The sequence below is a fragment of the Neoarius graeffei genome, chromosome 5 (assembly GCF_027579695.1).
Source record: "Neoarius graeffei isolate fNeoGra1 chromosome 5, fNeoGra1.pri, whole genome shotgun sequence".
Classification (NCBI taxonomy): domain Eukaryota; kingdom Metazoa; phylum Chordata; class Actinopteri; order Siluriformes; family Ariidae; genus Neoarius; species Neoarius graeffei.
The window spans coordinates 58,173,283-58,196,508 of record NC_083573.1 but is presented as its reverse complement, the minus strand read 5'-3'; the positions used below and the strand labels follow the sequence as shown (position 1 = coordinate 58,196,508).

The 23,226-nt window shown below is 42.3% G+C and overlaps 1 protein-coding gene across 3 annotated transcripts in view; it reads left to right on the top strand.

The window, feature by feature from the left end:
* ascc3 (activating signal cointegrator 1 complex subunit 3) overlaps positions 1-23,226 on the top strand; it is a 395,456-nt gene that overhangs the window by 38,817 nt on the left and 333,413 nt on the right. For all 3 annotated transcript variants that reach the window (XM_060922147.1, XM_060922146.1, XM_060922145.1), the window contains exons 4-5: positions 1,951-2,516; positions 15,840-15,960. In XM_060922147.1, the coding sequence (XP_060778130.1) occupies positions 1,951-2,516; positions 15,840-15,960 (687 nt within the window). The remainder of the gene's footprint in view (positions 1-1,950; positions 2,517-15,839; positions 15,961-23,226) is intronic.

The following is a 23,226-nucleotide window of genomic DNA, read 5'->3' as shown; positions in this document are numbered from 1 at the left end:
CAGCCAAACTTGCGCAAATTCACTCTTAGTGGTTTTTTTTTCCCCTTCGTCTACATGTCATACATGGAACTTTTGAACAAAAATATGCTCTGGCTTTTCTCAATCTCTTCATCACCACTGTTTGTGACCTTTCGTTTTCCGCATGAGCTCAGATCATCCTGATTGATGAATGCAGTAATTTTCTTTAGTTACAGTTCTATCACTAGAGGATCTTCCTAGTATAATCTGACATTGAGAATCCACATTACTGTCTAGGGTTCGGTCAGGAATTTATTGCGATCCTCTCCTACTGTGACGAGTAATAATGTGAAAAGACCTGATAAAATTTCACAGTCTAAAACCAGCATTAGCCGAAGACTAAACGTTGTTAGAAAGCATAAAGTTAAGGTCATTTAGCTCGTACCACGAGTGTACACCCATACTGAACATAACCAGTCACAATGGTGAATGTCACAACACCGTAGTGTTCAGCTTTCCTGATGTGTCGAATAATTAGATTAGATGCAAATCCCCCAGAATACAGGCTTAGTCAAACTGAGCTGCATACTGTGTCCTATCACGGCTCATATTGCTGTTCTGATCCTGTTGTCAGGGGACAAAGGAGGTAGGTCACAGGGAAAGCAGCAGGGCATGGATTGCAACATGGCAGGGCTCTCTTTTCCTCTGATCCCACGATAGCTGTTGTGAATGCAAGCAAGGCCCTGCTCGCAGCAGGCCTGCAGTATTTGCGATAGAAATCAAAGCCAAAAAGGATCTTTCCTTATTTTGTAACTGAATAGTTGATAAAAGTCTGTGATAAACAGCTCAGTGGTGTATAACAGGATGATGCCCAGATGATGCTGTAGCTTAATTAACAAAACTACAATTATTTTCTCATTTAAACATCTTTAAAATATGCTTTGGGGTGTCGTTAAGGATTATGAGCCGAAGTGTTACGAGGTTCTGCAAAGTACAGTGCGAGATTGTACTGGAAACCGAAGGCGTATTATGAAAAGGACATCCTAGTGAAGAATGGTTAATTACTATATTTTAAAACCTAAACATGGTTAAACAGTAATTAAAATGAAAAAGTAACTTTTCTTCATATTGTGAATATTACACTGCACATTACTGTTCAGTGAAAAAAGTCTAACCTTGAAAAACATGCATTGAAAACAATGAAGGGAGATAAAAGAGCTGATCAGGTGATTTTACTCGAAATCTTTAGGCTTGGGTATAAATTACATCGACACAGGTTGGACCTAAATAATAAAACTCCTTCTCAAATGTTACTACATTTACCCTTCCTAATTAAAAGAGGTGGGTTTCCCAAAAGCATCGTAGCAAAAAAGATCGTTAAATGGTAGAGCGAGCATCACAATGAACACTCTCTCTCCTAGTTAAGATGCTCTTGGCATTAAGAGGCTTTTGGGAAACCCACTCAAGTGCATGTTATTCAGTGCGGCGTTCTTTGAAAACAAATATTTCTTAGCTGACAAATGTTTGTTCCATTAAAAGTATATGGTGTGATTGCACATTCAGTATAGTTCACACAGTACCCTCTCTGCAGTTTACAGACAGGCCATTCTGAAAAAAAAAAACCCAACCAGAATAAAGTGCTCTTCTCCAAGTTTACATATTTTAAAATACACAGAAATGAGCAATTACTTCAAAAATGAGCAGCAGGTAGAGAGTGAGCTGCATTCAGAGAATTTTAATTGGCCCAAATCCTTGTCTTCCTGTCTCTTGGTCATATTTTCTCCTTTAATTGGACATTCAGCCCTTTTCTCACCCATTATTAAAGTTTTTTGTGGTTAGCTTTGCGTTACTGTATTTCTTCAACAGCAAAAGCATGGGCAGTGAAGTGAAAATGGTTTTAATTGTGCCCTCACATGATACAGAGGCACTTTCTCATTTTGTGGGTCTACAGAATAATCGCTGTGCTTCCTGTGTTCTCTGTGAACTTTGCAGTGGGTACAGATTTCGGGCAGGATGCAATTGAAAGTGCCGCAGTCTTCTTGCTCAAGACCTTCCAGAACAAAGATCAGGTCAGCTACGAAGAGACCCGGGCCATTAAGCAGATGTTCGGACCTTTCCCAGCCTCAGCAGCCAATACTGCCTGTGCTGCTGTCAGCCAACTGGTGGCTCAGCTTGGAGAGTCCCAGGTGGAAGCTTTCATCCAGACCCAGACGTCAAACAAGCCTATAGATCACGGATTGTCTTTTGGACGGAACATTGCCTTCTCTTTTGACACTTATGTCCTAGACAGTCCAGATAGTCTTCCATGGGAAGAGGAAAATACGCTGGACTTCAACAACTTCTTGAGTAACCATGCTGGTGGGCGTGGCACGGATTTGGAGACTTCTGGAGTACAGTCAGTGAGCCAGAGCAGCAGTGCTGACCGCTCCATCCTGAGAAGAGAGGTGGAGAAGTACCTGAGTGGAGGCAATATGGGTTCGTCCAGTGTAGAGGAGCTCTGTACCTCGCTGTTTGAGATGCTGGCTTCTACCAAGAGTGATGATGAACTTCAGAATGAGGTGAGAGCCAGTGTATATTTCCTGTCCTAACACATGCTTCAGACAAGCCAGCCATGTAGAGCGCGTAGCTTCCCTGTGAACACATGGTCATCTACAGTTTTAATGGGGGGGAGCTTGGGTGCGCCATTACCATCCCAAAGTTGACTCCTTCCGTAAATGTTAAACATCTCTTAACAGAAATCTGATTTGCGAATTCAACAGCACTGTGGTATAAGCTGGTAATAAAAGTTGTCGATGTTTCCACAATTATAATTTAAAAAAAAATTTTAATTGTCAAGGTAATAATATTCTCCTTGTTCTCTTTTTCAAACTGTAGCTTTCTCAGGACTGATGGTCAGTGACCATGAAGTTTGCAAATATTTTCTTATGCCATTTTATGTATACGATGAGAATGGTATGGCTTTGGTGTGATGATTATTTGAGGAACATACGATCTAATAAAATCTCATCTCATTATCTGTAGCCGCTTTATCCTGTTCTACAGGGTCGCAGGCAAGCTGGAGCCTATCCCAGCTGACTACGGGCGAAAGGCGGGGTACACCCTGGACAAGTCGCCAGGTCATCACAGGGCTGACACATAGACACAGACAACCATTCACACTCTCATTCACACCTACGGTCAATTTAGAGTCACCAGTTAACCTAACCTGCATGTCTTTGGACTGTGGGGGAAACCGGAGCACCCGGAGGAAACCCACGCGGACACGGGGAGAACATGCAAACTCCACACAGAAAGGCCCTCGCCGGCCACGGAGCTCAAACCCGGACCTTCTTGCTGTGAGGCGACAGCGCTAACCACTACACCACCGTGCCGCCCCACGATCTAATAAAATTCACAAGAAAAGCACATAAACAGCCGCTCATTGCATTACATTCCAAGCATTTAGCAGATGCTCTTATCCAGAGCGACATACAACGTACCCAGAGTATCCTGGGGAGCAGTTGGGGGTTAGGTGCCTTGCTCAAGGGCACTTCAGCCATTCTTGCTGGTCCAGGGAATCAAACCAGTGACCTTTTGGTCCCAAAGCTGCTTCTCTAACCATTAGTGCATGGCTTCCCACTCAGTATTACTCCCTGTGATCGATATGTATATGTACACTGTATGGCCAAAAGTTTGTGGACGTATAACAGTCACACCCATATGTGGGCCTTCCTCAAACAGTTGCCACAAAGTTGCAAGTACAGGAAGGCTTTGTATGCTGTATAGCACTATAATTTCCCACCAGTGGAACTAAGCGGCTCAAACGTGTTCCAGCATGACAGCGCTCCTGTGCGCAAAACGAGGTCCCTGAAGGCATGATCTGCTCAGGCTGGAGTGAAAGAGCTTGAGTGGCCTTCACAGAGCCCTGAACTCAACTCCACCGAACACGTTTGTCAACTGCGCCCCAGGCCTCCTTTTCTGACATCAGTGCCTCACGAATACTCTTGTGGCTGTATGGATACACATCCTCAAAGCGACTCCCCAGTATCTAACCGAAAGCCTTTTCAGAAGAGTGAAGCTTATTATAAGTGCAAAGGAGCAATATATCTGGAATGGGATGCTCAAAAAGCACATATGGGTTGTGATGGTCATGTGTCCACAAACTTTTGGCCATATTATATCATAATATTGCTGGACAATGCTTGTTAATACACATTCCAAGTCATATGAAATAGCAGCATTTTGGTTTGTCGTTCTTGAAGGACATGAGAGCAGGGATGTCTGTGGAGATGATGGAAGGATTTTATGGATTTGGCCAGTTAGATTAGACGACAGTGGTCAGACTTGGGCGAGACTCTCATCTCTTTATCACAGACATTTCAGTTGAATATCAAATTAACTGTAAATCAGCAGGGATGTGTTGAGTCTCCCTATCTTATTGTTTGGCTTCTTTCTACTTTATCTGTAAACTCCCTAATTATCTGTCATCAGCTGACTGTTGCACTGCAAAAAACGACATCTTAGCAAGTGAAAATATCTTAAATAGTTGAAACGATCGAGCATTTCTTATTAGAAGAATACAAGACACTAATTCTGAGATTATTAAACCTGGTTCTAGATTGCAGCCAACTGATTCTAAGATGTCTTATCAAGTAAAAATATCTGTCCATGCAGCAAGATAATTTCACTAGTATTAAGTCATTTTCTCCTCAAATTCAGTTTTCAATTTTTTTGCAGTGTGTGCCTCTTGCATTAAACCTTCATTATCTCCCGAGTCTTAGTATAGCACCTGAGATGTTTTTAATGTTCCTCACGTAGGTGACATTTGGAACCGAACTCTCCCACTGGCGTCTTCAGCTCTGGGGTGCCCTTTGTCTGTGAGGCCCACCATGCTTCTCTTTGCGAGTGACTCTAAAGTTAATGGCAAAGTTGAAAGCATTTCCACTTACTGCCCTTAAACTTGACAGCGGTAGAGAGGAGGGCATACAAATGGCAGAAGCCAGCTTTTTAATATTTTACATTTGTGCTTTAAAAATGGCGTTTGTTGCAACAGTAAATGCTATGTGTTTGAAGTGGGAGAAAAGTAGAGGCCATTAGATGATAAGGATTAAAGGTAATTTAGATTAAAGCTCCCAAGTGGCACAACAGAAAAGTGTTCGCCCTCTCATCCGGAGATCACGAGTCGGAATCCCGATGTTGTCATAGCCATCCGTGGCCGCAAGCCCGAGAGAGCTCTTAGGGAGGGAGGGAGAGGTGGCGTACTCTCTCTGTCCCCGATCACTCACAAGTGACCCGAACCAATCATGGGTGTCTGTGAGCTCATGCATACAGGAGTGGAGTGCAACGCTCCGAGTGCGTTACACCGACTGGTGTTGTCTGAGCAGCAGTTTGAAAACGATGCAGTTGGCTGCCTTCACATGCCTTGGAGGAAGCACGGAGGAAGCATGTGATAGCCTTTGCCCTTCCTGATTGGTCGTTGTCGTGTAATTGGGGTGAGTAATCTGGTGGCTGGGAATTGGCCGTAAACAAATCGGGGAGAAAATTCTGGAAAAATCCTGACAAAAAAGGTAATGTAATTTAGGAATTATGATATTGATTATGATACAACTAATATGTACTTTATGTATGTAAAATTTTGTACTTTATTATACAGGGTGTTTCAAAAAATGTGATATTATTTGAGATGTAAATATCCCAGAAACTGCACAGTCTAGGCAAATGAAACTCATCTCTCATCTCATTATCTGTAGCCGCTTTATCCTGTTCTACAGGGTTGCGGGCAAGCTGGAGCCTATCCCAGCTGACTACGGGCGAAAGGCGGGGTACACCCTGGACAAGTCGCCAGGTCATCACAGGGCTGACACATAGACACAGACAACCATTCACACTCACATTCACACCTACGGTCAATTTAGAGTCACCAGTTAACCTAACCTGCATGTCTTTGGACTGTGGGGGAAACCGGAGCACCCGGAGGAAACCCACGCGGACACGGGGAGAACATGCAAACTCCACACAGAAAGGCCCTCGCCGGCCACGGGGCTCAAACCTGGACCTTCTTGCTGTGAGGCGACAGCGCTAACCACTACACCACCGTGCCGCCCGCAAATGAAACTGAACAGGCTTAATCTTGAGCAATATAAGATTTCATCTCCTCTCATCTCATTATCTCTAGCCACTTTATCCTGTTCTCCTCAAAATTTAAATGAGCAATTCAAAGGTATGTGGATTCCATGAACGATTTCGCAAATTAAGTATTCGCGCCACCCGAGACACAGACACACACGCCAAGTCGGTCGTCCATTCGCAAACGTTTCCTCAGGACATGCCGAACTGCTGTTGGAGGAGTCTGGGTCTCCAGGCTTGCTCTTCTTATGGACGACTTGGGGCTTCGCAAGGGTTTTTCGCGAACCCGCTCAACCGTCTCTTCCGATGCTGGTGGTCGTCCAGATCTTTTCGCCCTGCATAGACGGCCTTCCTCTTTGAGCTTTTTGTGCCGTGTCCAAATCTGCATTGCAGTTGGTGCATTGTTAGAGAATTCTCTCATAAATGCACGCTGCACAGTCTTGTTCGACTGTGTTTAAGCACACTAAACGCCTTTTCTTTTCCAGTGAATGGCATTTCTATACCTAAAAAGATAGATAAAAACAAAAAACATTGCACATAAAATTTTGACCTGTTTCCATACAGGCTGTTAAAATTTGAGGTCAGTTGAACGAGAATTGGCAAAGTTATTAGACTGTGAAATGATGTCAAATTTTTTGAAACACCCTGTATTATAAAACGGTGTAATCTGAAAGCAGTTTGGGATATCATTCAGTTTTCTTTGATAAGAAACAGAATTTAATATCAAGCCAGTGCGTAGAAGAAGAGGGCAGCTCTGAGTCTTTGGGACATTTTGAGCGTATTCCTCATACTATTATAAAGGCTATTAATGCTTAACACTCTCAACAATGGAGACAGAATAGCTAAACATCTAAAAATCCACACAGAAAATCTAGAAATCTTCAAAAAGCATTCTTCTATAAGTATTTGCTTTCCTTGTCACTCCAAATGCCCTTGCTTCCAAGCAATAATACTTGTATGTATTATTTCGCCAACTCTCATACATTCATTCTTTTTCAGTCACCACTTTATCCTGGTCAGGGTCACAGTGGATCCAGAGCCTGTCCTAAGAACACTAGGTGTGAGAGAGGTAGGGTATTAGGCAGAAAAAGAAATTTACCAGTCAAAAATAATATTTTATATAATCCTGATAAGCGCCGCAGGTGCGAAGACGAGCGCTGCAGGCGCGAAGTCCCTCTAGGGGGGTCTGGGGGCATGCCCCCCCAGAAAATTTTTGAAATTTAGACTTCATTTCCTGCATTCTAGGACATTTTCAGGGTGAAATGGCGTGTAATTTTTGATCAGAAATATTGCATATTTTTACTTTGTATTTTTTTCAGTTTCACTCCTGAATGTATCAGATGTATGTATGGTGTTTGATTTCGTAACAAAAGTGAAAAGAAAATAAACAACAATGAATTGTATATAATCTTTTGATCTAGTTACAGTATTTAATAAAAAAAAAAACCCAACAGTATTCTATTTTACCATACCCCAATGAAACCCCCTTGTTAATCAATGTATCACACATACCTTTTCTGTCTTTTTGTGGAAAAACGAATCAGTTTTTGTCACATTCAATTTGGGGCGTTTGTTGGGATTCATCTTGATCCAGAAGAGTGAGTCAGCAAAAAAAAATGCGGTTCTCCCGCCAAGAAAGAGGAAACTACAACGCAGGGTGTTTGGCAATTTTCGACCAATCAGAATTCGCGATTTATTCAGTCCGCATGTTACAAGATTCAGTGCGGGCCAAAATGGCGGAAACGATGAAATATTCTGATTTTTCATTTCAAGTTTTCAGTATTTTTCGTATTAAACTGTGTTTCTTACGATTTGTAAATGATGGCGGAACCACACACGGACTGGCCATCGGGAGTAGCGGGAGTTTTCCCAGTGGGCCGGTGGTTCAGTGTGGGCCAGCGGAGAAAAAAAAAAAAAAAACAGTTGCGCGCTGGCCTTTAATATGATAAGCAATGTTAACAGTTTCTTTAACAAACTGTTAACATTGCTTATCATATTAAAGGCCAGCGCGCAACTGTAATAAGCAATGTTAACAGTTTGTTAAAGAAACTGTTAACATTGCTTATCATATTAAAGGCCAGCGCGCAACTGTTTTTTTTTTTTTTTTTCTCCGCCGGCCCACGCTGAACCACCAGCCCACCGGGAAAACTCCCGCTACTCCCGATGGCCAGTCCGTGTGTGGGCGGAACATAACTGGATTTATCGGATGACATGTGGGAGTATTCATGTGCGAAAATTTTCGGCATTATCGTCCGTTTCAGTATCCGTCTGTGTGTATACTTGCCCGTTGAAATCGGCAATCGCCCGTCAAATTTACGGGTGGACGGGTCTCTGCCTAATACCTTAGAGAGAGGGAATATGCTCTAAATGGGACACCACACACTCCTTCACACTTTGGGGCAGTTTAATGTAGCCAGTCCACCTACCAGCATGTTTTTGAGAGGTGGGAGGAAACTGGAGAACCTTGAGGAAACCCACACAGACATGGACAACACGCACGGCTCAGCACAGACTGTAACCAGAGCGTAGGAATGAACCGGAAACCCTAGAGCTGTGCCACCACTCTGCCCACACCAAAACTCATAAAATCTGTCCATGCAGATTAAAAAAAACACCTAAAGAAGCAGAATTTCCTGAATTTAAAGATGTGCTCTGTGTAGGCAGCAGTATAAAGTGAACTTGCAGACATTACATGCGCATATACAGTACAGTGTCTTGGAAAAGTATTGATCCCCCTTGGTGTTTGTCCTGTTGCATTATAAGCTGGAATTGAAATGCATTTTTGGGGGGTTAGCACCATTTGATTTACACAACATGCCTACCACTTTAAAAGTGCAATTTTTTTTTGTGACACAAACAGTAATAAATGCTACGTTCACACTGCAAGGCTTAATGCTCAATTCCCATTTTTTTGTGAAATCCGATTTTTTTGTGAGGTCGTTCACATTAACAAATATATGCGACTTGTATGTGATCCTCAGTATGAACGAAAAGCGACCTAAAAGTGTTCCGCATGCGCACTGCAGGATACGACGACGTCATACGCAGTGAGCATGGCCAGTGTTTACGGAAGTAAAACCGCCCGGTTGCGGTATGACCCATCCAATCTAGCTTGAATAGCTGCATCCCCCCAAATGGAAATCAGCTCCCTAACCTCTGCGTCCTTCCATTGAGAAGATTCAGAACCTTCACAGCCCGAAGCGTCCCTCGCATTGATGTCATGCGCAGGGGCGCAGATACATTTTTTGAACTGGGGGAGACAAAAAACTGGGGGGGGGGACAAAGCTGCCAGCAAACCAACCCCGATATGTCTGTCAAACTTATGGGTTACCATAGCAACCAAGCTCGAGCTCGCAACCTGTGCAGTCTGCGCAGCTCAACCAACCGAATATCAGTCTTTGTTTTGTTTTATGTGAGTTGTTGCAACTATGTATACACTGCTGTGCACCTCAATAAACCGAATGGTAATTAGTCTTTTGATTTTTCCGTGAGGTTTGCCTTATGCAAAGAAAGACAGCATAGACGTTTTTTCCTCTCTATAAGTGGGGGGGACCAAACGAGGTGAATTTAAATCTGGGTGGGACGAGTCCCACCCTCTATCTGCGCCCGTGATTATGCGCCATGTTGTTGTAACTTTTTTTGAGAGACCCGCCGCCTACTTCAGCGCAGAATAGTGACGTTTGTGGCTTGTTGATGACGTGTAAGTCGGATGAATGCGACCTGGCGGTTCAGACTGAAGTCGCATATGAAAAGAACGGATAGGAATCGGAATTAGGACCACATATCCAAACGGCCTGGGTCGGATTTGAAAAAATCGGATCTGTGTCGTTCATATTGTCAATAAAAGATCGGATACAGGTCACATATGGGCGAAAAGATCGGATTTGAGTCACTTCAGCCTGCAGTGTGAACGTAGCCTAAGATGAAAAAACAGAGATCTGGACTGTGCATAGGTATGCACCCCCAAAGTCAATACTTTGTAGAGCCACCTTTTGCTGCAATTACAGCTGCAAGTCTCTTGGGGTATGTCTCTATTAGCTTAGCACATTATATTGCATGATTATTATTATTAATCTCATCTCATTATCTGTAGCCGCTTTATCCTGTTCTACAGGGTCACAGGCAAGCTGGAGCCTATCCCAGCTGACTACGGGCGAGAGGCGGGGTACACCCTGGACAAGTCGCCAGGTCATCACAGGGCTGACACATAGGCTACGTTTACATTACGTCGAATCAGCGGATCATCAGATTAACGTTCTTAAAACGATTCGCGTTTACACTAAAACCGTTAGCCGTGCACACAGCAACACCAATACACGGATACGCTCGGCTCCGCAGGCATCCTGCGCTCCAAATCACTCCGCCCTGAACAGCGAGTGCCCTCTGGAGGGTGCGCACTCCGGCCCTGCGCAGCTCACAGAGCGCGCGAGTGAAGTGAACAAGCCACGATTCGGGACTGAGCCGCTGTGTGTGTGATCCCAGCGCATATCACTTATTACTTGCAAGTGGAAGGATGGCAAGCCTAAAGACAATCATAACTACACAATGGGCAGTATTTGCATCAGTATTTGCAGTATTTTCATACTTTTATACTCTTTAATGAAAGGTGATACAAGGCGGAAGTCTGCGCCGTTTTTCAGCAGTCGCGTCACATGACCAACGCCAGCGAATCAGGAAGGTGGATGTCACAGTGACGTTGTCCAATGAGACGCCAGCTAGAGCTCAGCACAGCGTATTCGCGTATTCTCAATGTTTACACAGCACCGGAGCTGATACGATCTAGATTGAATACGTGGACGCTGGCGGATTCCCGTTTCCCCGCTTTTTCAGGGGGGTTAATGTAAACGGACAGTGCATCCGCGAAGAAAACGAGACAGATACGGTCTAGTGTAAACGTAGCCATAGACACAGACAACCATTCACACTCACATTCACACCTACGGTCAATTTAGAGTCAGCAGTTAACCTAACCTACATGTCTTTGGACTGTGGGGGAAACCGGAGCACCCGGAGGAAACCCACGCGGATACAGGGAGAACATGCAAACTCCACACAGAAAGGCCCTCGCCGGCCACGGGGCTCGAACCCAGGACCTTCTTGCTGTGAGGTGACAGCGCTAACCACTACACCACCGTGCTGCCCATTATTATTATTATTGTTATTATTAATTTATTTTTTGACTAACAAAAGGCATTTTCACCATTTTCTCATCTCATAGCTCAATACAAAAAAATAAGCAAAGAAGATCTGTTTGTTTAATCTGATGATGATGATGATTATTATTATTATTATTATTATTACAGTCGGGTTTAGGTCCAGTAATTGGAATGGCCAAATGACACTTGATGCGCGGTTGTCCTTTGCCTGGTGATGTTTCATAATTGGTAACAGTTCCCCCCCCCCCTTTCTCTCTTTCTCTCTTTCTTTCTCTCTTTCTTTCTCTCTCTCTTTCTCTCTCTCTTTCTCTCTTTCTTTCTTTCTTTCTCTCTCTCTCTCTCTCTCTCTCTCTCTCTCTCTCTCTCTTTCTCTTTCTTTCTTTGGGGAACTGGCCATTGAGCCCAAAGTTTGTGCCTTTGAGCACTGCAAAAAATGATATCTTAGCAAGTGAAAATATCTTGAAAATAGTTGAAACGATCTAGCATTTCTTATTAGAAGAAAACAAGACACCAATTTTGAGATTATTAAACCTAGTTCTAGATTGCAACCAACTTATTCTAAGATGTCTTACCAAGTGTAATTATCTTACTGCACTGGCAGATTATTTCACTTGATTATAGTCTAAATGTTCTCAAATTGATTGTTTTTCCTTATATTAGGATGGCTAGTTTTTTTTGCAGTGAGCTCTTTCCCCTTGCTTTTAATCAGTTCCTTGCATTTAAAATGTTCAGATTTCACCATAATAGGGCGAGGACCGTTTCCTTTACCCCGCGCTCCGAGACGATGGACGCGGTGGAAAGTTATTTTCTCGACCGCATCTGATGCAAGTTTCGGCACAGAGTGCGTGCATTTCTTGGATGGTGTTTTCTGGGTTGTCCTGTTGATTTTCAGGAACTCCTGAGAAAATGAGATTAAATTTCAAACACTTGGTTCTCTGGTAACCATTAAATGTGTGGATTTGGATGTATGATTTGAATCATTGTCCAGCTGGCGGATCCAATCGTTACTTCTTGGCAGAAGCAGTATTTAACCCTCTGGGGTCTGAGGGTATTTTCTGGCACGCTAATGATTTTGGCATGCTCTGATTTTGTCAGTTTCAACAAATGTAAGCAGTATTTTCAAAGTCATATGACTTTTTTTTGTATTCAGCACAAGTTCAGCTACAATAATATCTATGTAGTATGTATGTCATGTTTGGACTTTTTAAAAAAAATAGCAGATAAATGAAGATGTTGTAAAAAGTAGTTTTAGAACTGTGTTGGAATGTGTGGGGGAAAAAAAAATGACCTTACCCATTGTGACAAATCGTTTTGGTCACTTGAGGTGATTAGCATTAGGTGATTATTCAGTCTTAGGAATGGATCAAGCACAAAAACTTAAATATGCGGCAATGATTTGGACAATTAACTGGCCATCAAAAATTGATGTCCTATTGTTTTGGGGTAAAGGGTTGGCAGTGGGAGAGGTATTCAATGAGAAGGGTAAAAAATTCCATTCCATTCAATGAGAAGAGGGAAGACCCCTTCCACTGCCAATCCTTAATCCCATCAGATTAACTCTTAATCCCATCAGGTCAAGTCACAATGGGTAAGGTAATGGTTTTTCACACATTCCAACACAGTTTTAAAACTGCTTTTTACAACAGCTTCATTTATCTGGTATTTGACTTTATTTCGGTATTTGACTCTATTTACTGTGTCTTGAAATTAACTCTTGTACTATTTTACTCAGTTCAGAGCCATAACCAACTCTGTTACACAATTACACTGTAATTTTGCTCTCACTCCAACTCCAAATTTTACTCTCTAAACTCAAAATCAGGGGCAGCACGGTGGTGTAGTGGTTAGCGCTGTCGCCTCACAGCAAGAAGGTCCGGGTTCGAGCCCCGTGGCCGGTGAGGGCCTTTCTGTGCGGAGTTTGCATGTTCTCCCCGTGTCCGCGTGGGTTTCCTCCGGGTGCTCCGGTTTCCCCCACAGTCCAAAGACATGCAGGTTAGGTTAACTGGTGACTCTAAATTGACCGTAGGTGTGAATGTGAGTGTGAATGGTTGTCTGTGTCTATGTGTCAGCCCTGTGATGACCTGGCGACTTGTCTAGGGTGTACCCCGCCTTTCTCCCGTAGTCAGTTGGGATAGGCTCCAGCTCGCCTGCGACCCTGTAGAACAGGATAAAGCGGCTAGAGATAATGAGATGAAACTCAAAATCGAGCAAAATTAAGTATTTTTGAGGAAAATACTTTTAACTCTGGAAAAATTGCGCCGTCATTTTTCCTGTGTATGTACAACAGTGCATGCATGTCAACCGATATGCTCATAATAAATAGAAGAAATATTTACACTTACTCAAGTTGATCTTGGGCTGGATCGAGTTGATGTACAAAAAAACCAAAACCCGGCACTGCTCATAATCAGTATCGCAGTTCTCAAGATTGAACCAAATTGCTGTCCTGAATCATGAATTGATTCGGTTTCCTGAAATTGAATCGCTGTCCTGAATCATGAATTGAATCGCTGTCCTGAATCATCCAAAGCACATAAAATCCATGTGCCATCTCACAAGAAGTTTTACCTCCAAGCAGCCTAAACTATGGCTGACTGATTTTTATCCTGTTTACGGTGGGCGTTCCCACTGCAAAACAGAAACCAATTGAAACCAAAAGAGTGAAAGTGATTATCATGCCGTTACCATGTGAATAGTCTTTTATGAATGCGTAAGTGGGCGCTCAGTGCTCTGACTCTGGTGTGACTGAGTAAAGGCCAATTTATGCTGACAACGCAGTCCTCGCAGACGGTGTCGCAGATAGCGTCTGCGTAGCCCCCCCACCTTCGCAGACGCTCTGCGCACATCTCCCAAAAATTGTGACCACCGCAGAAGCCTTGCAGACAGCGTCGCAGACAAGAGGGCTCTGATTGGTCCACTCTACATCCGCTCTACACGCACTTCCGCTTCCCTACTTTCCCGGTTTGGTTTGTTTTCACGACCGCCATTTTTAAAAACACGAGCGAAGATGGAGCAGCACGAAGAGCGGTTGATCGAGGAAGTGAGGAAGTACGTACATCTATACGGCTCCAGTTCTAGTCATTATAAGTAACCGGAGGATAAACACTCCACTAACCACACCCACCAACTACTCCTAGCGATTTCACGACTTCGCGCCCCCTTGCGTTGTAGTGGTGAATAACATCGCGCACGCCTATTACTCCCCGCTCAACAATAAATTACAACTGTCTGCGAAAAGCTATCTGCGAAAGCCTTGTCGCAAGAGCATGCAGAGGCCTTAAGGTGACAAGTTTTATGTTTCATCTAATTTAGGTAATTTAAAAAGCTATAATATTATTTGGCAATGGGCACATAGGAAAGTGTAAAGTATAAAATTTGTCAATACGCTTATCATGCTTGTATGATGAAAAACTCTGGAAGATATTTATCTAAATACATGACCTACTCAATCTAAACCTGCCAAGCTTTGCCGGCGAAGCTCTCAACTCCAGAGGGTTAAAATATCCTCATACTTACATCATGGAGTCCGTGATCCTAACAAGGTTCCCAGGGCCTTTGGAAAAACAGCCCCACACCATCACAGAGCCTCCACCATATTTAACAGTGGGGATTTATTTTGTCTTCTGTATAACCATTCTCCTCTTTGAGCCAAAGCCACTTTGAGCATTCATTGCCAAAACAGCTTTATTTTTGTCTCATCTGACCATAGAATCTGGTTCCAATAGCATCTTCTGAACTTCAGACCCTTCTGTTTATGGTTAGATGGAGGAAAATGCTTTCTTTTGGCATGCTTTTTTTTTTTTTTGAGTAGCTCGTTTGCCTGGAGGTGGTGTCTAATTGTAGATTTAGATACTTCATGGCACCAATGTGCTTCTGGAAATCTCCAAGTGTGGTCTGCAGAGAAATTTATTTATTTATTGGTCTGTAGACCAGGGGTATGGTATGTACATATGGTAGGGTATGGTAAAGACGTTTTTCAGGCATGTACCTATTTTTATTTTCTGATTTTTGAAAGTCAGCAAACATGTTTTCATTTGTGTATTGTATTTCTTTTTAATATTCCCATTGTTGAAGGTTTACAAGGATCACCTAATATTTCACCTCAGTGAAACAGGAAGTTGTGGAGGATTGCTTCGGAGTTCCTACAGACTTAACTGAACCATTTTGTCTTTTACTTTGTTCATTAAAATGTCTGGGGTGGCAATATTTGTGACACACGGTTTACTTAGAGGGTTTCTTTTTGAATTGCTTAGAATAAATTTACTTAAAGGTTTCTCCCACACATACATTGACAGTTTGCGCTTAAGATAATTAATTAACCACACAGACATTTTCCGAACCATTTTTCTAACCCATTTTTACCAAGGGTGCTAATAATTCTGGAGCTTAGTGTATGTTTTGTTTTTGTTTTTTCACCTGCTGCTAAGTGCCAGGTGTCTGTGTTCAGCAGACTGTGCAGCAGATGATTCTGCTCCAGCTTTAGAAATGTGGGAGATAATGACTACCAAGCGCTCACATTTGGCGTGTAGTAAAGATGATGTTTTTGGCTGCAGTAAGAATGACTTTTTTCACGCATATGGCCTGATGACACTATCTCTTCTCTGTGTCTCATACACTCAGCTGTTTGAGTTTCTTGGTCCTGAGGGATTTGAGATGATATCGACGCTTCTTCAGAAAAGGTCCGACGTTGTGGACTCTCTTCTGTCTGCGCCACTAGACAGCAGAGTCAGCTACCCACCCGGTGAGTCCTGTAATGTGTTCACTTCAGAACAACAAGAGAGACTTCAGAGTGATGCTAGTGCCATACCATGCTTAGATAATGACTTGACTGGAGCGTTTATATTGAAGGTTTAAACGCACACACCTCCAAAAAACATAGAAAACTGGCACTCAAGGCTTTTTAAAGTGCATTTGAACCACAGTGCACTTTGCATGTTTAAGACAGAGAATGCAAATTAGGGTGCTTTCACATACGCAGCACTGAGTCTGTTTAAACCCAACCCTGGTACATGTTGCCCCTCTGCACACTCCATTTAATGCTGCAGAAATACCATTTCTGGGTATAAATTAACAAATATTGTTATACTTCGTTATGTATTTAGTACTAGTTCTAGGTAATGTACCGTATACCCCAGTAAAATCTCAGGATGGTATGGAAAATAAATTCCCCCCCCCGCCTAAACTACACACAGACATTAAAAAACTTTACCCAAGCATGAAGAACATTAGAATAATACTGAATAAATATTTAGTACTGCTTCTTTTATTTTATTGCTTATTTAGTACTCGTCCTGAGATTTTTCTGGGGTATATGGTGGTATTTGTGCAAGAAAAGAGAGGAAAAAACCTCCCGTCATTTCAAATATTTGAATAGTTGTTAAATTATAAAATATTGACGAGATACATATTACATGCAACACTTCCACGCTAGCGAGCGACTGTGACAATTTGTAAACGAACATGGCCGCCAGGTTTGTTCCATCAAATGTATGTATTATTATAATAATAATAATATTGGCTGGCCTTTTTTTAAATTTATTTATTTTTTAGATACAGTGGGGCAAAAAAGTATTTAGTCAGTCACCAATTGTGCAAGTTCTCCCACTTAAAAAGATGAGAGGCGCCTGTAATTTTCATCATACAGTAGGTACACTTCAACTATGAGAGACAGAATGAGAAAAAAAATCCAGAAAATCACATTGTCTGATTTTTAAAGAATTTATTTGCAAATTATGGTGGAAAATAAGTATTTGGTCAATAACAAAAGTTCATCTCAATACTTTGTTATATACCCTTTGTTGGCAATGACAGAGGTCAAACGTTTTCTGTAAGTCTTCACAAGGTTTTCACACACTGTTGCTGGTATTTTGGCCCATTCCTCCATGCAGATCTCCTCTAGAGCAGTGATTGTTTTGGGGCTGTCGCTGGGCAACACGGACTTTCAACTCCCTCCAAAGATTTTCTATGGGGTTGAGATCTGGAGACTGGCTAGGCCACTCCAGGACCTTGAAATGCTTCTTATGAAGCCACTCCTTCGTTGCCCGGGCGGTGTGTTTAGGATCATGGTCATGCTGAAAGACCCAGCCACGTTTCATCTTCAATGCCCTTGCTGATGGAAGGAGGTTTTCACTAGGGCTGCACAATTAATCGAATTTAATTGAAAATCGCGATTTTGACTGCCACGATTAAATGAAATGAAAATCGTGATTTATTTCCATTTAAAATTCGAGCTCTGCTGCATATCTGATCAGCCCTTTTTGACCAGTACTCCGCCAAACCATTAGGGGGCGAACCGACGCATGTAAGGTTTCATTACTCCGCCTAAATAAGCAAGCAAGCCAAAGTGCATTTTGGCGGGTTTTGAACATATTTTGGGCTGGAAAACGTCAGCAGCATCTGGCCAAGTGTGCAGAGCTTCAGTGCAGCGTTATCTTCTTCAAGGGGTGATAGCGTGAGAGTAGGTAACAGATTGAGGTGAGAGAGAAAAGCTAATTATGTCGGAACAACAGACTATTTAGCACTGGAGGCAATGTTGTGACCTGCCTTCGCTCATGTTTAAAGCCAGAGCATGTTGATAGGCTGGTCTTTCTAGCTAAAAACTTGTAGGCCTCAGTATAATGCTGTGTAATTGTTGCAACTGAGTTTTCAGTTCCTTCATCCTTTGGTAATTTCTTGGATAAATTTCATTTATTTGTCATTTGGAAATCAGAATTTCTCTTTTAAATTTCATTCTGCACTGAAAGCTGTTCATATTGTTTGTTTGAATATAGTGAAATAAAATTTAAGTGATTTCCCTAACATCAAGAATAATCGTGATTAATAATCGCGATTACAATTTTGATCAAGATAATCGTGATTATGGCGGCACGGTGGTGTAGTGGTTAGCGCTGTCGCCTCACAGCAAGAAGGTCCTGGGTTCGAGCCCCGGGGCCGGCGAGGGCCTTTCTGTGTGGAGTTTGCATGTTCTCCCCGTGTCCGCGTGGGTTTCCTCCGGGTGCTCCGGTTTCCCCCACAGTCCAAAGACATGCAGGTTAGGTTAACTGGTGACTCTAAATTGACCGTAGGTGTGAATGTGAGTGTGAATGGTTGTCTGTGTCTATGTGTCAGCCCTGTGATGACCTGGCGACTTGTCCAGGGTGTACCCCGCCTTTCGCCCGTAGTCAGCTGGGATAGGCTCCAGCTTGCCTGCGACCCTGTAGAAGGATAAAGCGGCTAGAGATAATGAGATGAGATGAGATAATCATGATTATAATTTTTTCCATAATCGTGCAGCCCTAGTTTTCACTCAACATCTCACGATACATGGCCTCATTCATTCTTTCCTTTACACGGATCAGTCGTTCTGGTCCCTTTGCAGAAAAACAGCCCCAAAGCATGATGTTTCCACCCCCATGCTTCACAGTAGGTATGGTGTTCTTTGGACGCAATTCAGCATTCTTTCTCCTCCAAACACGACAAGTTGAGTTTTTACCAAAAAGTTCTATTTTGGTTTCATCTGACCATATGACATTCTCCCAATCCTCTTCTGGATCATCCAAATGCTCTCTAGCAAACTTCAGCCGGGTCTTTTATACTGATAATGAGCTCAAACAGGTGCCATTAATACAGGTAACGAGTGGAGGATAGAGGAGCCTCTTAAAGAAGAAGTTACAGGTCTGTGAGAGCCAGAAATCTTGCTTGTTTGTAGGTGACCAAATACTTATTTTACCGAGGAATTTACCAATTAATTCATTAAAAATCCTACAATGTGATTTCCTGGATTCTTTCCCCCCATTCTGTCTCTCATAGTTGAGGTATACCTATGATGAAAATTACAGGCGTCTCTCATCTTAAGTGGGAGAACTTGCACAATTGGTGGCTGACTAAGTACTTTTTTGCCCCACTGTATATTAGATATATTCCACTCAGCTTGCATGATATTCAACTCGTCTTCAACTCGTTCAATACCATGCTTGCTGAATGGAATATATCTAGTATACGACTTAATGCCAGCCAATATTATTTAAATATGTCACTCATCAAAAAATTCCTGTGCAGGGATTGGCCAAGGATGGCTCACGTGACATAAAATAGTTCCACCATTGATTAAGCAATGTATCTCATGACGTAAAAAAAAAAAAAGGATATGGTGTGAGTGAGTCATGGTATATCCTGGATATACCATAAACTGATGTCACAATTTCAAACTTTATGGCTGACTCCGTGAGCATTTCTGTGTGTGTAGATCGACATATCATGATCATGCCTAGTGATTTTGATTTTTTTTTTCCAGATTTATTTCTAATTCTTTGTACATGGGTGCAAGTTTTCCGGCATGTGCCGGAAGTGCCGTTTTTTTCGGTTCTGAAAAAGTCATTTTTCCAAATCGTGTAAATCTGTTGAGATTTTCGGGGGGGGGGGGGGTATAGGGGTGGCCACTGTCTCACTCTCAGCATATCACTGGGTTACCACGGTACAGTCTCTGCACTAGACAAATCTTTTCATCTCGTCTTCACCACAAACCTCATTCAATTTATACGCCGCTCACCAACGAGCGGTCCTGACTAGCCCGTTGTTTCACTGTGTTATACATGTGTGATATGTTTCACGCACGTAGCACGTTGTTTGACCAAATCAACACAGCTATTCCCGTGAGTCGCCGTTTCTTTTGGTGCAAGTTAGAACGGTGCTTTTGATTGGCTCACTGTTAACTGCCGTCCAATGAAACTTAAGCTTTTATAATAAGTCAAGTCAAGTTTATTTGTGTAGCACTTTTAACAATAAACATTGTCGCAAAGCAGCTTTACAGAATTTGAACGACTTAAAACATGAGCTAATTTTATCCCTAATCTATCCCCAATGAGCAAGCCTGTGGCGACGGTGGCAAGGAAAAACTCCCTCAGACGACATGAGGAAGAAACCTCGAGAGGAACCAGACTCAAAAGGGAACCCAGCCTCATTTGGGCAACAACAGACAGCATGACTATAACATTAACAGTTTTAACATGAAGACAGTTTCGTTGATGTTATAAACTCTTCATTGATGGACACTTGAGTGCAAAACTGTTCATGATAACTGCAGTCCTAAAGTTAGCAAGTCAACTGTAGTCCTCAGCCATAAAAGCATTACTGTAAGAGTCCAGAGCATCCTCCAGGTATAACCCTCAACTGTCCTCATGGGGCCGTCCTTCACAGGAGTGACGCGATAAAACTCTGACCAGACACAGGGCACCAGGATGGATCAAGCAGGTCCGAGGGGCAGAAGAGGCCAGCATCTCAATCCCAGGACCAACATGTAACTCAGAGGGACAGATTGGGGGGGGGGAGAAAACACATGTTGTTAGGTATGCCCTAAAAATGACGAGTATTAAATCTGTGTGGTAGGCTCGCAGAGACAAGAGTCTTGACATCAGGCATAACACACAACAATGGCATGTTAATATGGTTAAAAAAGTATCATGACCTGCTCAGGCTGGATGCTTGATTGGGTGATGGGAGCACACTCCTCAGCAATGATGAGATGCAGATGGGACCCTTGGGGCTGGCCAAGACAATTCAGTTACATTTCACCGGGTCTGGGACATGCGACAGAATGTCTGATGGCCGATTCCATGCAGGCTACGATAGCCAGTCGAGGTCTCCACCCTCTCCACCAAAAGAATAATAAGCCTTATTTCGCTTCCCTCCCTTGCGACAGATCCACGCGCTTTGCCTCTGGTTGCTGATCAAAATATGTCAAAATGAAGTTTTTATCGGAAGGCTCCAATACAAAAGAATTAGAAAAGATGTCTAGAAATAAATGGAGATGGGAATGGTTAAGTGAGTGTGACAAAAACGGTGACAAATGGGGAATATGGCTGAGAAAACCGGACGTCCCGGGAGTTGCGTATTGTGACTGCTGTTCAAAGACTATCAAGCACGGCTCCAGCGGGAAGAAGGGACTTAAAAGTCACGCCGATGAGACTAATCACTTTTCTGATTTTTGTGCTATGTAGTAATAAGTGAATTCAAAACATTTATTGGTGATTTAAATTGTCATCTGATATTGTGTGATGTGCAAATGCAATGTGCTTTCTTCTAGAATTGAAATTATTCATCACAAGTATCTGCTTTTATAAACGTTTTTTTTTTTGACATTTGATTACCTTTCAATTATTAAATAAAAGTAAGGTAGGTCTTGAAATAAGTTTAGCTTTTTTATCATTTTTTCTAATGTGGTTGTTAGGTTGAAAACTCATTTGTAGTCAGTAATGGATTATAAAATGTAGATATTTTTGTATATGGAAAAAGCTGAATCTTGTTATTTGCTAAAATCCAGGAGTTTCTGAGGACATCAAGACATGTGGCTCCTTATTTTAACTCAAGCTGTGTATATATTGTAAAAAAGGTATCACAGCAAAAAGCATATTAAAAATGGTTGTTTCAACATTTAAATTAGTAGTTGCTAGATGTTTTGAAATATCAAGTCTTGTACTTGAAATGTTATTTCAGATGAATTGATGAAATGTATTAAACATTTGATGTGAATATGCAAATCATATAACTATTAATATTATAAATGTTTGCATGAGATTGCATGAGAGACAACCATTTTAACTTGTAATTTAATTTTTTTTTCGAGCCCTAAGGGGGGCTCACCCCCCTTTGTAACCCCCCCTGCATGGCTGCGCCATGCACGTCTGACTTTGTCAGACTTTTCAGGTTTTTGAAAATTTTATACTTGCACCCATGTTTGTAGTCACTTTTAGTTTGGAATTTTTTGATGAGGGATATAAATCTTATATACCAAGCAGTGAGAGGCTCCAGGAATTATGTATTAATAAGTGGACTAATAAGTGTGATATGTTTTTCCTTCTAATAAAGTAGTTATCTGGATCTGGTTTGACATCAGATTTTGCATTATTCAGTCTGCCGGGTTATCGGGGCTGTGTGTAATATTAATGAACAGATCAGTACTTTTCCTACTGAGAGCCTCAGCTTGATCTGAGCAGCTACCAACTGCCAAAAGACAGATTGTACTGGTAAGTGCTGGTCACTGGACTGACCGGCTCAGTCTGTGTTTTAGCCGCTGGATTGAGTATATTAGGACGGTTATTCTTAAAAAATAAAAATTTTCCAACTGCACAAATGAGTAATAGGGCGTTTCTCCACCTCCAGGCACTTGTGATGGTTGTCTTTCATCAAAACTAAGAGATTTTTATTTTAATCATTTAATTTTATGAAGTTCACATCGGCGGCACGGTGGTGTAGTGATTAGCGCTGTCGCCTCACAGCAAGAAGGTCCGGGTTCGAGCCCCGGGGCCGGCGAGGGCCTTTCTGTGCGGAGTTTGCATGTTCTCCCCGTGTCTGCGTGGGTTTCCTCCGGGTGCTCCGGTTTCCCCCACAGTCCAAAGACGTGCAGGTTAGGTTAACTGGTGACTCTAAATTGACCGTAGGTGTGAATGTGAGTGTGAATGGTTGTCTGTGTCTATGTGTCAGCCCTGTGATGACCTGGCGACTTGTCCAGGGTGTACCCCGCCTTTCGCCCGTAGTCAGCTGGGATAGGCTCCAGCTTGCCTGCGACCCTGTAGAACAGGATAAAGCGGCTACAGATAATGAGATGAGATGAGAAGTTCACATCGCAGCCTCCTAATAGACATCTAATCATGCCTGCATATTCTATTTTTACTGCTCTTTAAGTGCCTTTTGTCAGTTTTGCTGCTTTATGCTTGTCCCCGACCCAGATCTGTAATCTTAAAACGTTAACCACTACAAAAGTATTATTTTTAAAATATTCTTTGACATGCTTGTTTTAAGAAAACATGAAATCCACGTACCATTTCAATTTCGAATGCATTAGGTCATTTTTTAAAAACTATATTTCAAATAAAACATCAGTGTCCCACAGTTCTCAGTCATTTCCACCACAACTGAGTGTTTTAAACTACTAGAGCCACCTTACAAATAGTTTGTGTTTACCAAGGAAGCAATAGAGTCAGTGAAGAGCAAGGTTGAGGTCAAACATGAGAGACGTGTAGCGATCAGAAAA